Source organism: Capricornis sumatraensis, chromosome 11, assembly GCF_032405125.1.
Source record: "Capricornis sumatraensis isolate serow.1 chromosome 11, serow.2, whole genome shotgun sequence".
Classification (NCBI taxonomy): domain Eukaryota; kingdom Metazoa; phylum Chordata; class Mammalia; order Artiodactyla; family Bovidae; genus Capricornis; species Capricornis sumatraensis.
Genome location: NC_091079.1, coordinates 64882233 through 64895718, shown reverse-complemented (window position 1 = coordinate 64895718; position 13486 = coordinate 64882233). Strand labels below are relative to the sequence as shown.

General features: G+C 39.5%; 2 protein-coding genes across 2 annotated transcripts in view; one reads left to right on the top strand and one right to left on the bottom strand.

The window, feature by feature from the left end:
- The window catches only part of SAMD12 (sterile alpha motif domain containing 12), a 395367-nt gene that overhangs the window by 312947 nt on the left and 68934 nt on the right, over window positions 1-13486 (bottom strand). The window lies entirely within an intron of this gene.
- Window positions 3711-8575, top strand: LOC138088725 (NTF2-related export protein 2-like). The gene is made up of 2 exons (XM_068984059.1): window positions 3711-3725; window positions 8162-8575. Exons 1-2 carry the CDS (start codon window positions 3711-3713, stop codon window positions 8573-8575), a joined length of 429 nt encoding a protein of 142 aa, XP_068840160.1.

Here is a 13486-nt window from a genome sequence, read left to right as displayed (position 1 = left end):
CTGAAAGCAGACATACTCTAGAAATGTAGAATGGTGCTGAATATGAGTTTCACAAGTCCAAGGAGGACATGGTTGGCCAGTATTTGAGAAAAACTGGTAAACACTAGAGGCTGCCAAGAGATCAGCATGGATAAAAACACAAATGACTTATGAATCTTGGCCACAGATTCCAAGGACAAGAGCGCAAGGATTTTCTCCTATTGGATAAAGAAAAGAAAGGGCTTCCCTGCAATGCAGGAGATGCCGCTTCGATCCCTGGGTTGGGAAGATCCCCTGGAGGAAGAAATGGCAACCCACTTCAGTATTCTTGCCTGGGAAGTACCATGGACAGAGGAGCCTGGCGGGCTACAGTCCATGGGATTGCAAAAGAGTCACACACAACTTTGCAACTAAACAACAACAATGCAAATAAAAGGATGCTGACCGTCCTTGACTTCTGAGTCTCCGTAAAGGAATCAATCAACATATGTGATGAGAAGAACATCTGGAGCACAGGGATGGTCTCCATTCAGGAAAGTCATTCCTGATTCTTCTAGCCAAAACTGCTCAGTCTTTCCTTTAGATTGAGAATACAATTATCTGACCTTCTTTTCATATTTATTTTGTTCTTACTTGGATTAGAGTCAGTGGTAGTCTTTTTCCCTGATCCCCGCCCAATTCGAGGTCACTACAGGTTAGACTCTCAGCTCATTCACCTCCATTACTGCCTAGCATGGTGATCTGTATCCAGCAAATGTGGATGGGTTGCCTCCCTAGCCACTTTTTCTGTCATTTCCATTTTCTCTGGAAAGGGCTTTCTCAAATAGCCCTTAACTGATGAGGATTTGGTACCTTAGAGCCAGTCTAGCATGATCACGTTTTCTTGATGTGAACCTTCCTTTTACTCATCTTCCCTTTATTCAAACTTTCAAAACTGTCAGTTTTCCATCCCATTCTCTGATGTCTTGCATTCTACAAAACTAGCTGTTCATCAAAGCTGCCTAGGAAGCTTTCTGAAATATGCATACACATTCCTCATCCCCACAAGATCTATTGTATCATCATTTTCTGGATGTGCCCTCGGAATCCATCCAGTTTGGACACTGGCCCTCTGAGTGACATCTGGGAAGCACCTTTACAGTGGGCTTCCCTGGTGGCTCAAATGGTAAAGAGTCTGCCTCCAATGCAGGAGACCTGGGTTCGATCCCTGGGTTGGGAAGATCCCTTGGAGAAAGGAATGACACCCCACTCCAGTATTGTTTCCTCGAGAATCCCCATGGACAGAGGAGCCTGGCTGGCTACAATCCTTAGGGTTGCAGAGAGTAGGACACAGCTGAGCCGACTAACACTTTCACTCTACAGTGTGTCTTCCTGGGTGATATGTGGTACCTCCCATAGACTACAAGTTTATTAGCAGAAACTTACGCTACTTAGTCTAATGCAGTGCTTCTCAAAAATGCATATAAATCATCTATAGCCTGCAGGAGATTTATCAGTCACTGTTAAAATCCAGACCGATTCAGCAGGTCTGGGGTTCAGTCCACGCTTATGCATTTCTAACAAACCTCCAGGCTTTTGGTGGAGAGATCATACTTTTAACCACTCTGTTAGTTTGTTTATTGAGAGGCTATTTTAAAACAGCATCTTCCAGGGACTGTTATGCAAAAGCAATCTTTTATTAGCTTGAATATTTACGTTAAGTTTTTTAACACTGCTAATTATAAAGTCAGCCAATTCTAAAGGCTAGCAAAGCTGTTTGATGAATGCAAAATTTGAACTCATGGGTTATGTAAGACAAATGCATAATATTAGCATGTGTATTTAGTTTATTTTTGCATGTTTCCTGATGAATGCCCTGATTCATAGAGACAAAAATAATCATCATCATTTACAACTATTTAGCAGCCTGTTTACAATCTTAGGTTAGGTGTCAATGAAACAGAAATGACAGGCAAAGCTTTTCTCTCTATTATCTGCAAGTCAAGGCAAGTTAAAGTACTAATGATCTACAGTGCATTCATCTGGAATACCTTGAAGGGTATATTTTCATTACAGTGTTCAATGAGTGAAAATGTATATAAAACTGAACTCAAGAGGAACGCAGTTTAAAAACCACACCTTGATCCTAATAAGTGGATTCTGTAGGCTTTTTCAGCATCAAGTTATGGCCTCTGCCGAGGATGAATTTGAAAATAGGGGAAAGGCTAAGAATAGCATCACTTAAAGGTCTCTTAAGTGGTAAACTGAGAGTAGCACCTTTGTCTGATTTTCTATGCCAGGCCAAGCACATAGGCCTGGTTTCTGGGAAGTTTCAGGATAAGGATTCTTTCCCCCTCTTCTCTTGGTAAAGTTCATGATAAAACAATACATTTGTCAGAGCAAACCACTAATGTGACAAGCACTATAAATAACCACAAAGAGCAGAGAATGCTTGTGTGTGAGGCAGAGTTATTAAAAGCATCAAGGTAACAATTTTTTATGCTCAGTGGATGGTTCTGCCTCAATATTAAAGAGCTCAGTGGCTTTTAATGATGAAAAAATTATGCAAACATTAAAAAACAATTTTATATAATTATTTGGAGTTTGCTTTCATTTTACAAACAGCAATTTAAAATAAATCCATTAATGCTGTCTGTGGGGATTTCTCACAAGTAAAAGGAAATGTATCAACGTACTGTCATTTGGTTTAATACTAGAAATAATCTCTCTTTCCAGTAGTGCATTATAAAAGGAAATTAAGAAACTTATGTGATTACTTCTGTGGCTGGGACATTAATGACTTCTGAGTATTTAGTGAGTAGAGTTCTTTCATGAAAAAGTTTTAGAGTCATCTGTCCATTTAACAAATATTTATGCATAGGATAACTGTGCTTAAGACCCCCTTCCCACTAGCCAACAGCACTTCTTAGGCTCAACTCATCAATGCCTCCTTTTCACCCTCTACAATGAGGTCAAAATTCATCCACAAAGCGTGAAAAGTCCATTGAGAGTTGGCTATTTGTTTCAAGATGATGTCATTTTTCATCACTTGAAAAAATTGAGACTAGACCGCGTTCCAAAGCTAAACATTCAGTCAGATATCAAGTGCCACCTGGTGGTGGGAGGGGGAATCACAATACTGCCACCATCTCCCTCCTCTCATTCTCTGGAGTCAATCCTTCACCATGATTACCACCTCTATTTTCTGCCACAGATAAAATCCAGTTAAAATAATTGCCTGGAGCAGGACTAAAAGAGAAAATAAACACAAAATGGTTGCCTAAGGTGATTTTGTAGCCTGAGAGGAGCAGTGATGCTAACTTTGCAAGTTGGCCATAGTGGGTGGGTTATACCTCAAACCTCCTTATTTAAGTTTATTTTGGGGGTTATCAAAACTTAAGTCCTCAAAAACAGTGTCTTAGATTAGCCATCCCATAGAAATGGCCTTCGTCACATTATTTCCTTGGCTCATCTAGATTCTCTGCCACTATTAAGTCAGTCTTTCCCTAACCCCTCATTCTGTTTTTCTTTTTTTTTCTTCTGTTACCATAATTCACCATGCCTTCATCTATATTCTGAGGTCACAGTTGAGTGGGAAGGAAAGGTTGTTACCTACAATGCAGTCACACACCAACCTTCATAAACCCATGGCCAAACAACACACGCCTGTCTGTGATCTGCCTTTTCCAGACCAGGCATTACAAAGAAGCCCAGATGAGAGCAACACAGTAATAATGGCTAGATTTTCTTTAATGAGTACATACCTAGTGCCAGGTCCATCTAACCCTTAAAACACTATAAGGCCCACCATAAGGGAATGGTGACTTGGCTGTTAATCATTCTGTCTATTCTCTCAAAATATACACAGCTGGTGAGACCATGTGGGCAGCAGGGTGTGCCTTTGACTTGCTATTTCCAAAAGGCTTGGGTTGATACTGCGAAAACTCAGGGCTTATCAGAGGATGTAGTGGTTTGAATAGCACACACTCCACCTCCCCCGCAAAAGCTAAGTCCATGTCCCAAATTTCTGGAAACTGTGAATGTATTTTTGCTTCCATGTGACTTGTATCATCACCACTTATTATTTTTTTTTCCTTTTTTGGGTAGGAAATGCTTTTCTGTATTATTGTTAAATATGGGGCACTTAGGGGCACACAGCAAGTCCTCAAACAATACATACTATTTTCAACCAAATTTCTGGGAGCAATCAAAAAGGTAGGCAGAGCATGACAGAGGTGGAGATATGAATAAAATAGATAAATGTATTTTCTCCAAACTCATTTCATTCTTCAACTTTGAACATGGTTCCAGGCCCAGGCAACATTAAAAATGGAACTCTAATGGTACAAAGTGATCGAAAGTCTGCTATCATACCATCGTGATGGATCAAATTTCTTATGAAATCTGCTCTGTAATAACATTTCATATTCTTAATAATGCTCTGGCCTAAATATTGAGGGGGAGTTGCCACTTGGGAAGCAAGTGCATGATAAAAAAAAAAATACCAAGAATATTAGCCCTCTTCCTTTATGTTTCAATAATTGTCTGGTAAGGACTTCCCTGCTGGCTCAGTGGTAAAGAATCCACCTGCCAATGCAAGAGACACAGGTTTGATCCCTGGTTCAGGAAGATCCCAGATGCTGTGGAGCAGTTAAGCCCATGTGCCACAGCTACTGAACCTGTGCTTTAGAGCCTGGGAGCTGCAGCTATTGAGCCTACGTGCTGCAACTGTTGTGCTCAGCAACAAGAGAAGCCACAGCAATGAGGAACCTGCACACTGCAACTAGAGAGTAGCCCCCTTTGGCCACAAGCAGAGACAAGATCGTGCAGCAGTGAAGACCCAGTACAGCTGTAAATAAAATAAATAATTGGTAAAGCACTCCTTTCTTGGGTGATTGTGAACTGACCCTCCAGAAGGTATGAAAAGATCACAAATATAGAGACATGTACATCTCTTTGTTTCTCTATTGCTATTTTATAAATGTCAAATAATCGCTTAAAACTTTAGAAGTTCTTGTATGAATGAATTTGGGCAACTAACCAAAGTTTAATAAGATCTAACCCTCCGGGACTGATTCACAGCTGAAACAGTCACCTTGTCTATTGTGATTAAACCCACAGGCTACACCGCATAGTGGCTGGGACAACGGCGGGGAGGGGGCCTGCACCTGAACTTCAGCAAAATCACTGGAGGGTGTCAGAAATCACTTCCCAAGGAACAGAAATTGTACTGTGTCTTCATGAAATGGGCTTGACTCTTGGAGGGCAAGAATGAATACATCTATACGTGGTCTGTTCTTGAAATGGCTCTATTTCTGAAATGTAGAAATACGTGACTTAATAAAAATCCAGTTTGTAACTTCTTTGACTTCTGGCCTTAACATGTCTTAAATATTCAAGAGTGACTATTATTTATCTTATATGTTAAATCTTGATAGAAAGGTGATGTTTGATAATACATTATTATACCCTAAAGTAACAATATATGTAGTTACTGTATAACAAATTATTTCAATAATTTGGAATAACATTGGGAGATAGAGATAATATTAAGGGTGAGAATTATCTGTGCAAGTGAAAGAAGTTATACATACATACACACACAAATATACAGTTGACCCTTGAATAACATGGGTTTGAACTGTGGGTCTACTTATATGTGTGTATTTTTCAATAGTAAGTGCTACACTATTATATGTTTGGTTGAATCCACGGAGGGGGAGGACCAACTATACATTACAGGCATTTAACAATTCTTCACAGAGTTCCTGTTAAAAGCTTCCTTGGATCAAGAGTTAAAAAGGCTAATAACCCCAACTTGTTCAAGAGTCAACTGTACACGACTTTTCCCTTTTCATACTCCTACATTTTAGTGGGAAAGCGACTCTTCTATATGTGTGTTAGGTTAGTACTTTACAATTACTAATCCTTTATAACTGTGGTTCTCAAATTTACTTCACGTAAAAACCTCCTGGAGGCTTGGTGATCAGCACTCGTCTCACCAAAAAAAATTCTTCCCCAAGAAGGCTTAGGGTGGGGCGCAGGAGCCTTCACTGACAAGCATGTCATGTGATTCTGGTCCAGACCTCACTAACAAGGAGGAATTTCATTCCTTTGTTCAATATCACAATCTTTTTTTTTTTTTGAGAATGAGAACTATACTTATTTATGGAGGTTAACTTTCATAATCACTTCATGGCAAATAGATGGGGAAAAAATGGAAACAGTGACAGATTTTATTTTCTTGGGCTCCAAAATCACTGCAGACTGTGACTGCAGCCATGAAATAAAAGACACTTGCTCCTTGGAAGAAAAGCTATGACCAACCTAGACAGCATGTTAAAAAGCAGAGATATCACTTTGCCAACAAAGGTCCATATAGTCAAAGCTATGATTTTTCCAGTAGTCATGTATGGATGTGAGAGTGGGACTACAAAGAAGGCTGAGTGGCAAAGAATTGATGTTTTCAAATTGTGGTGCTGGAGAAGATTCTTGAGAGTCCCTTGAACAGCAAGATCAAACCAGTCAATCCTAAGGGAAATCAACCTGAGTATTCATTGGAAGGACTGATGCTGAAGCTGAAGCTCCAATACTTTGGCCACCTGATGCAAAGAGCCGACTCATTGGAAAAGACCCAAAACTGGGAAAGACTGAAGGCAGAAGAAGAAGGTGACAGAGGAGGAGAAGGTTGGATGGCATCTCTAACTCAAAGGACATGAGTTTGAGCAAACTCCAGGAGATAGTGAAGGGCAGGGAAGCCTGGTGTGCTGCAATCCATGGGGTCCCAAAGAGTCATACACAGCTTAGTGAATGAACAACAACTTATAATATTCCATTACTGCCTATAAAGTATATATAAAATTCAACCTTGAACTTTGAGTAAAAGATTCCTCCAGACAATTCCAGGAAGAGTCATTCATACAATAAATAAAGTGAAGTGCCCCTTCCCTCCATTATGCACATACCTTTGCTTCGCCAGAGTCAGCAGACAAAGGGGTGTCATGCTGGACAGCACCTACTGGTCAAGTTTAGATATTACAGTCTAGCTCTGCTGCAGCTGCTGCTAAGTCGCTTCAGTTGTGTCCGACTCTGTGCGACCCCAGAGACGGCAGCCCTCCAGGCTCCTCTGTCTTGGGATTCTCCAGGCAAGAATACTGGAGTGGGTTGCCATTTCCTTCTCCAATGCATTAAAGTGAAAAGTGAAAGTGAAGTCGCTCAGCTGTGCCCGACTCTTAGCGACCTCACGGACTGCAGCCTACCAGGCTCCTCCGTCCATGGGATTTTCCAGGCAAGAGTAGTGGAGTGGGGTGCCATTGCCTTCTCCGACAGTCTAGCTCTATGAGGCACTAAATGCCCCAAACCTCTCTAACCACTCCAAAAAACCCCCCAAAGCAGCAGCTGGGGCAGGAGAGCACTATTTCTTCATTTAACATTCAGAGTTCCTGTCAAAAGCCTCCTTGGATCAACACTTTAAAACTCTAATAACTCAAAATATTCAGTAGATAGAATGCAAAGAAAGTGTCAACGTGGTTACTTTTCTATGGATTCTAACGTTATCAAAGCTTGAAATTCTTCTTGAAAGTCAAGTTGAAAGGTATTAACACCACCACTGTCATTTAAAAAATAAACTGAGCCCGACCCCCCCACCGCCCAGGGCTGTGCAGTTGCTTTCCGATCCTGGAAAAGACCCTAAGACGGGAAGTAGCGAGAGTTGGGAATGTTGGGGTCTGTTGCTTCTGGCTTGTAATCCTTTCACGATTTAAATAACTTTCAATTACGTGAGAGTGAAATGAAATTAGTTATTAATTCAAATAATAGTTTGGTCTGGTAAATGGCTGGGGAAAAAAGTAATTTTCTCGCAGGAGAAAACCGCAACAATATTTCTTTTCTTCCGTTTTAAAATCCTTTACATTGCTCGCTTTGGCAGCACGTATGCTAAAATCCTTTACAAACTCCTGTAAATTTTTACATAATATGAGGACGTTTTCTGAGTACCTAATTTTTCAAACAAGTTCGTAGAACATACTCAGTTTTTTTCTCATTCAACAACTTTTGAATAACTTATCAATAATTTAGCAGCTTGAAAAGGGAACTCAACAATTTGCTAACTTATTCAATGGCAATTTGCGCCTGCCGGCACCGCCCCCTGCCTCTTTTTTTTTTTTTTTTTTTTACAGTTCAGAACCCATCGTTTTTTATTGAGGAATTTAAAACTTATGTAGATCAGGCATGCAGAGCTGCTGAGGAATTTGTCAATATTTACTATGAGACAATGGACAAAAGAAGACGGGCACTAACCAGGCTGTATCTGGACAAGGCCACTTTAATATGGAATGGAAATGTTGTTACAGGGCTGGAAGCCCTAGCCAATTTTTTTGACATGTTGCCTTCTAGTGAATTCCAGGTCAATATGTTAGATTGCCAGCCAGTTCATGAGCAAGCTACTCAGGCCCAGACCACAGTTCTTGTTGTGACCAGTGGAACTGTGAAGTTTGATGGCAACAAGCAACACTACTTCAACCAGAACTTCCTGCTGACCGCTCAGACTACTGCTAACAATACCGTGTGGAAGATTGCAAGTGACTGCTTCCGTTTTCAAGATTGGGCTGCTATTTAAAGGGGGCAGAAGTCCATTCTTTTTTGGTCCATTAGTTCCAGCAACAGAAATTTATGTGAGTTATTAATTCATTTCATTGTGGAAGCATTAAAAACTAGTATGTGCTGAAACTAAATTTCTTTAATATTTTTTTATTCCTAGCAGCACCTTTTCTAGCAGGTGCCAATTTGAATCATTGCCCTTAAGAGCTTTAATGCTAGTTTTCTACATGCCTTATACATGTTTCACTAATGACTTTCTTACAGTAACATTATATCCATGATCGCTGTATTAGCATATTCACTGTGAGCCCAGCATATCGCAAAAATAAAATCTTTTTATAGTACTATCTATGGGATATCAGCACAATGTAACTTTCTGGGAGGAAGTGGAGTGTTTATTGTTGTTGTTATTAGATTAATTTAGGTTAATTTTGTAGTATAAAATGTACCTTTTTCGTTTAACACTGGTAATGCGGTTTATATATAAGGCTTTTTTAAAGCAATTCAATGAACGCATTACTAGTTTTGGTTTACATAACTACTCTGACATACTAGAGTCACATGTAAAGATTTTAAATAGTCTTTTTATATTAAGTAATTTTTTTCATGTTGGCATGTTTTCTTATGAAGTGAGTTAATCTACTCGAGAGATATAAAGTGTTCCCAGTTGATACCCGAGTGTTGGATACACTCAGTGACTTAAAAGCAAGACTTCTTTAAAAGCTTTTTCTTGGCAGCTCCAGGTCTGTAACTTTAGATAGTAAATGGTAGTAGGACTAATAGCTTTAGTGGGAGAATGAGGAGTGAAAAATGTATAGATCCGAGGTTGGCCACAAGTAAGGAAGGATGGCCAAGTGGTACGCTTTGGGTATTTGTTTTCTACCTCCTAAAAATGTAGCCTAATTTTAGAATTTAAGTCATTAAGGTAATAAGTATTTTTACCAAAAGGTCATGAGTGTCAGTTTTGTTCTAAGAATTATTTTTAAATGTTTTTCTAGTTCACCTCATACTTATTATTACCAGTATATGTTTCAATTTAAGAACTTGTTGGGGAAAAATGTCAGCAATAAGCCTGACCCTGCAGCAGGGTCTGACAGAAAAGTTGGAAACAAAGCCATGGCTCTCTCTTTGGGACCCTTAACTTCTAAGTCTTCCACATGAACTTCAGACCAAAAGTCTGCTACATAGTATCCACCCCCAAAGTGAGTGATTTGTTCCCTGTGTTTACACTGTCAACTGCATGATCTTTTTACTACTTAAAGCTAAAATTATTTAATCTCATAATGGTGTTCTTCCATATGGCATTGAGCAAATAGATATGTTATAAAACATGTTCCTGTTATATAGCTCACATTTTCTTTTTGGAAAAGACAGAGAACACCAGATCTTCATAGCCTATAAACTTCAGAAAAACCGGTTGATTCATTCTGTGTCTCAGCATCTAAAGAGAAAGAAGTCTTTGTTTTTTGGTTAAAATTTGAACATTTTTCCATTCTTGAATTCATCATTCTCATGTTGTTACACTAGATGTGCCAACTTTGTTTCCACATTCCAACTCAGTGTTTCTTGTTACTTAATTTGAAGATCAACGATTCATTTACTCTTGTCACAAACTACACATCACATTTCTGATATAAAATAGAACTAAGTAGGAGAAAGGGATGGAACAGAAATTTAGACCACACCTTCTTGTAGTACTGATTAAAGCTTACACATATTCTACTCAAACTGAGTTTATTCTAATTTTGGATTGACTTTTTAAAACCACAGCTTTAGTAGCAACAATCAGATTGCCCAAATATTGCCTTTTCCCTAAAGGAGAACAGTCTCAAGTAAAAGTGGCATATAACTAGCAATAACTGAATTGACTGGTTGTATGTATTCTGTTCATTACTTGAGTGCTTTAAGACTTGTGTATAAATTGCTGTTTCCAAACTCTGTATAACTTTAATGGCTGGAACTACTCTTATATGGACTAGACTGTATTTTTGACATGTGCATATTTTTGTAACTTAAAAAAATAAATAAAATTTGCCTTTAACAAAAAAAAAAAATAAATAAATAAACTGACTGTGACAGCCTGGGATATTATATTTTTCTTCACAAAGAACCTACTGGAATTCAAATATTATCACTGACAACTCATCTAGAACTGTAGAAGGAATCTGAACCATCAACAAAAGGGATGTCTTAGTGCAACAGATTCACTGAATTAGAAAAGAATAAATAAATAAATATAAAAACTCAAAAGCTGCAGAGATTAATTTAATTTGGTTGCTTCCCTGGAAAGCACTCAGAATGATGGAAATAGGAAAGTGAAAAAAAAAAAAAAGATTGATTGCTATTTAGAGGAACTGACAGCAATTGAAATTGAAATGTTCATATGAAAGAGAAAGCCATTAAAAACTGTAGGTGATTTGACAATTCCACCTTTGTCCCCCACAGTTTACGGTGTTATTTTAAGCAGCGTAATATGCAGTGTCTAGCAGGTCAATTGACAAATTTAGAAATCTCTGGATAGTTAAAAAAAAAAAAAAAAAGAATGCCTGAATAGACGTTTTGTGGATTGGAAAATCTGGGTAGATTTGATAATGCAAACTTCAGAGCAGTGTTTGCTGAACCTCTGCTGCGTCAATTATCATGGCAGGGCCCTAGAAACTCTATAGTTCCGGTTGAAGAGGCACTTTCTTTCTTAAAGCTTAACATTTCTGCTTCAATAGCAAGTTCTAAACTAAAGGGGAAAAAAGACAATTTCGAATATTTCTCAACACAATGCAACACAAAATTCACAACAGAATGAAGGTCTGTACTGGGCTTGACAACGTTATAAAGATCAGTTAGTAGCAAATTAAACAGACACAATTTGGTTGTATTAATAGTTTAAAGCATTTACCACTGTGACGTCTTGAAAAGTATCCATTTATTGAGCAAAAGCACACAACAGTGACAAATTCACATCTGTATCAAACAAAGCTTTGGCCTCTTTGCAACCACTTGTCGCTACTTGCAGGACAGACATACAAACTTGTATGTATTCCTGTTTATCAGTGATATTGAGCCTCCAATCCTAAGTGAGAAAATCACAGTTGAACCTTTCTAAGAGAACAAAGTACTGCAGTGGACTTCTTTTGTCTTCCAATTCTGCACCCATTCCCCTTCATCGGGAACTAGGAACTCCAGTTTCCCTGGAGGCACCTACAATCAGCGTGGTTCCTCAACTCTGAAGATGTTGGCAAGAATTCCCAAGAAAGAGACACCTGTCTACTGGACCTGACCTGGGGACTGTACACATGCAGAGGCCCTGCTGTAGAGCCAAGAGAGAAAACGGAGGCCTGAAAGAGGAGATTCCTGACACTGAGCTCTGGATCCGCTGGGTCTGGCTCCCATCGGCTTTTCCAGTGTTGCGCTATGTTGTGCTTAGTCGCTCAGTCATGTCTGACTCTTCGTGACCCCATGAACTCTAGCCCGCCAGGCTCCTCTGTCCATGGGGATTCTCCAGGCATGAATACTGGAGTAGGTCGCCATGCCCTCCTCCAGGGGATCCTCCCAACCCAGGGATCGAACCTAGGTCTCCTGCACTGCAGGCAGATTCTGCTCCATCTGAGCCACCAGAAAAGTCCAGTGTTGTGTCATGAGTCCATACGTATTGATCCCATCATTTGACTGATTAACTGCATAAGACAGTATTAGGTAATTTACTATCACTTAGAATTGAACAAATCCCAGAGAAAGTAAACAATTCACATTTCACTGAAACATCAGGTTCTCAGTAAACAATATTTTTACGAGACTACAATAAAGGGTAATTAAACCACCAGGCTGTTGGCAGAAACACTGAGTCTTTCAGCGCAGCGCTGAAATACTCAGCATGGTAACGAGTTCCTTGCGATCTAGTTTCCCAATGAAATGGTCCAGAAGATTGTTCTCGGCTTCCTAAGATCTCCCTATACTGGCCTAACCATATCCAAACCTACCCTACCCTTTCATGCCTCTTTGATACTGCTTGTCATTCCCTTGTTTCGGAATGTATCCCCAAAATCTCTTCCCCACTGTTCCACTTATAGACTATCCTTTACAGCCAGGTTTAAGCAACATCTCCATGAAGCTTCAAAGAAGTCTTCCAGTCAGATATAATTATTCCCTTCTCTACGAAGCTCTTATATCAAGCAATGCATGTGTAAAACCTTCCGGACACTTTGGGGGAGTATATAAAGTCAGTTATTTTTAATATGATTGAGCACTCTTATCATTTTTTTTCTTGCACTTGTATTGTATGTGTGTGTCTTCTTCATTTGACTCTTAACTGCTTGAAGGCAGGAACTGGTTTTATCTCTCTGCCTTGTTGACTGTCTGGGCATAATTAACACTAATAGTATTCATGTAGTTCAGACATGCACTAGTCATTTTATTTTTCCCTTGCAAAAGCAGAGCCCATGAAAATTTTAAAATCTGCCAATCCCAAATGCAGTTAGCCCAAGGAGAAGGAAATTTAAATATTTTACAAATAAAGTATATAAATAATCCAGGAGTGAAAAATCTTAAAGGAAGAAGAACTCTGAGTACATCTATTAAAACATATTAAAGGATGTAGGATGCGGGACAAGCTGTGGGGATTATAAATGGCTAACAGAGCTCACAAGGTTCCTGTGAAGCTGTAAAATTACATCTACCCTGCTTTAAGAGGATGCTTCCCAAAACACCTCCCCCTGTCACAAATCTCACAAAATCCCACGGGCAGAGGAGCCTGGTGGGCTGCAGTCCATGGGGTTGCTAACAGTCGGACACGACTGAGCATCTTCACTTTCACTTTTCACTTTCATTCATTGGAGAAGGAAACAGCAACCCACTCCAGTGTTCTTGCCTGGAGAATCCCAGAGACGGGGGAGCCTGATGGGCTGCTGTCTATGTGGTTGCACAGAGTCAGACACAA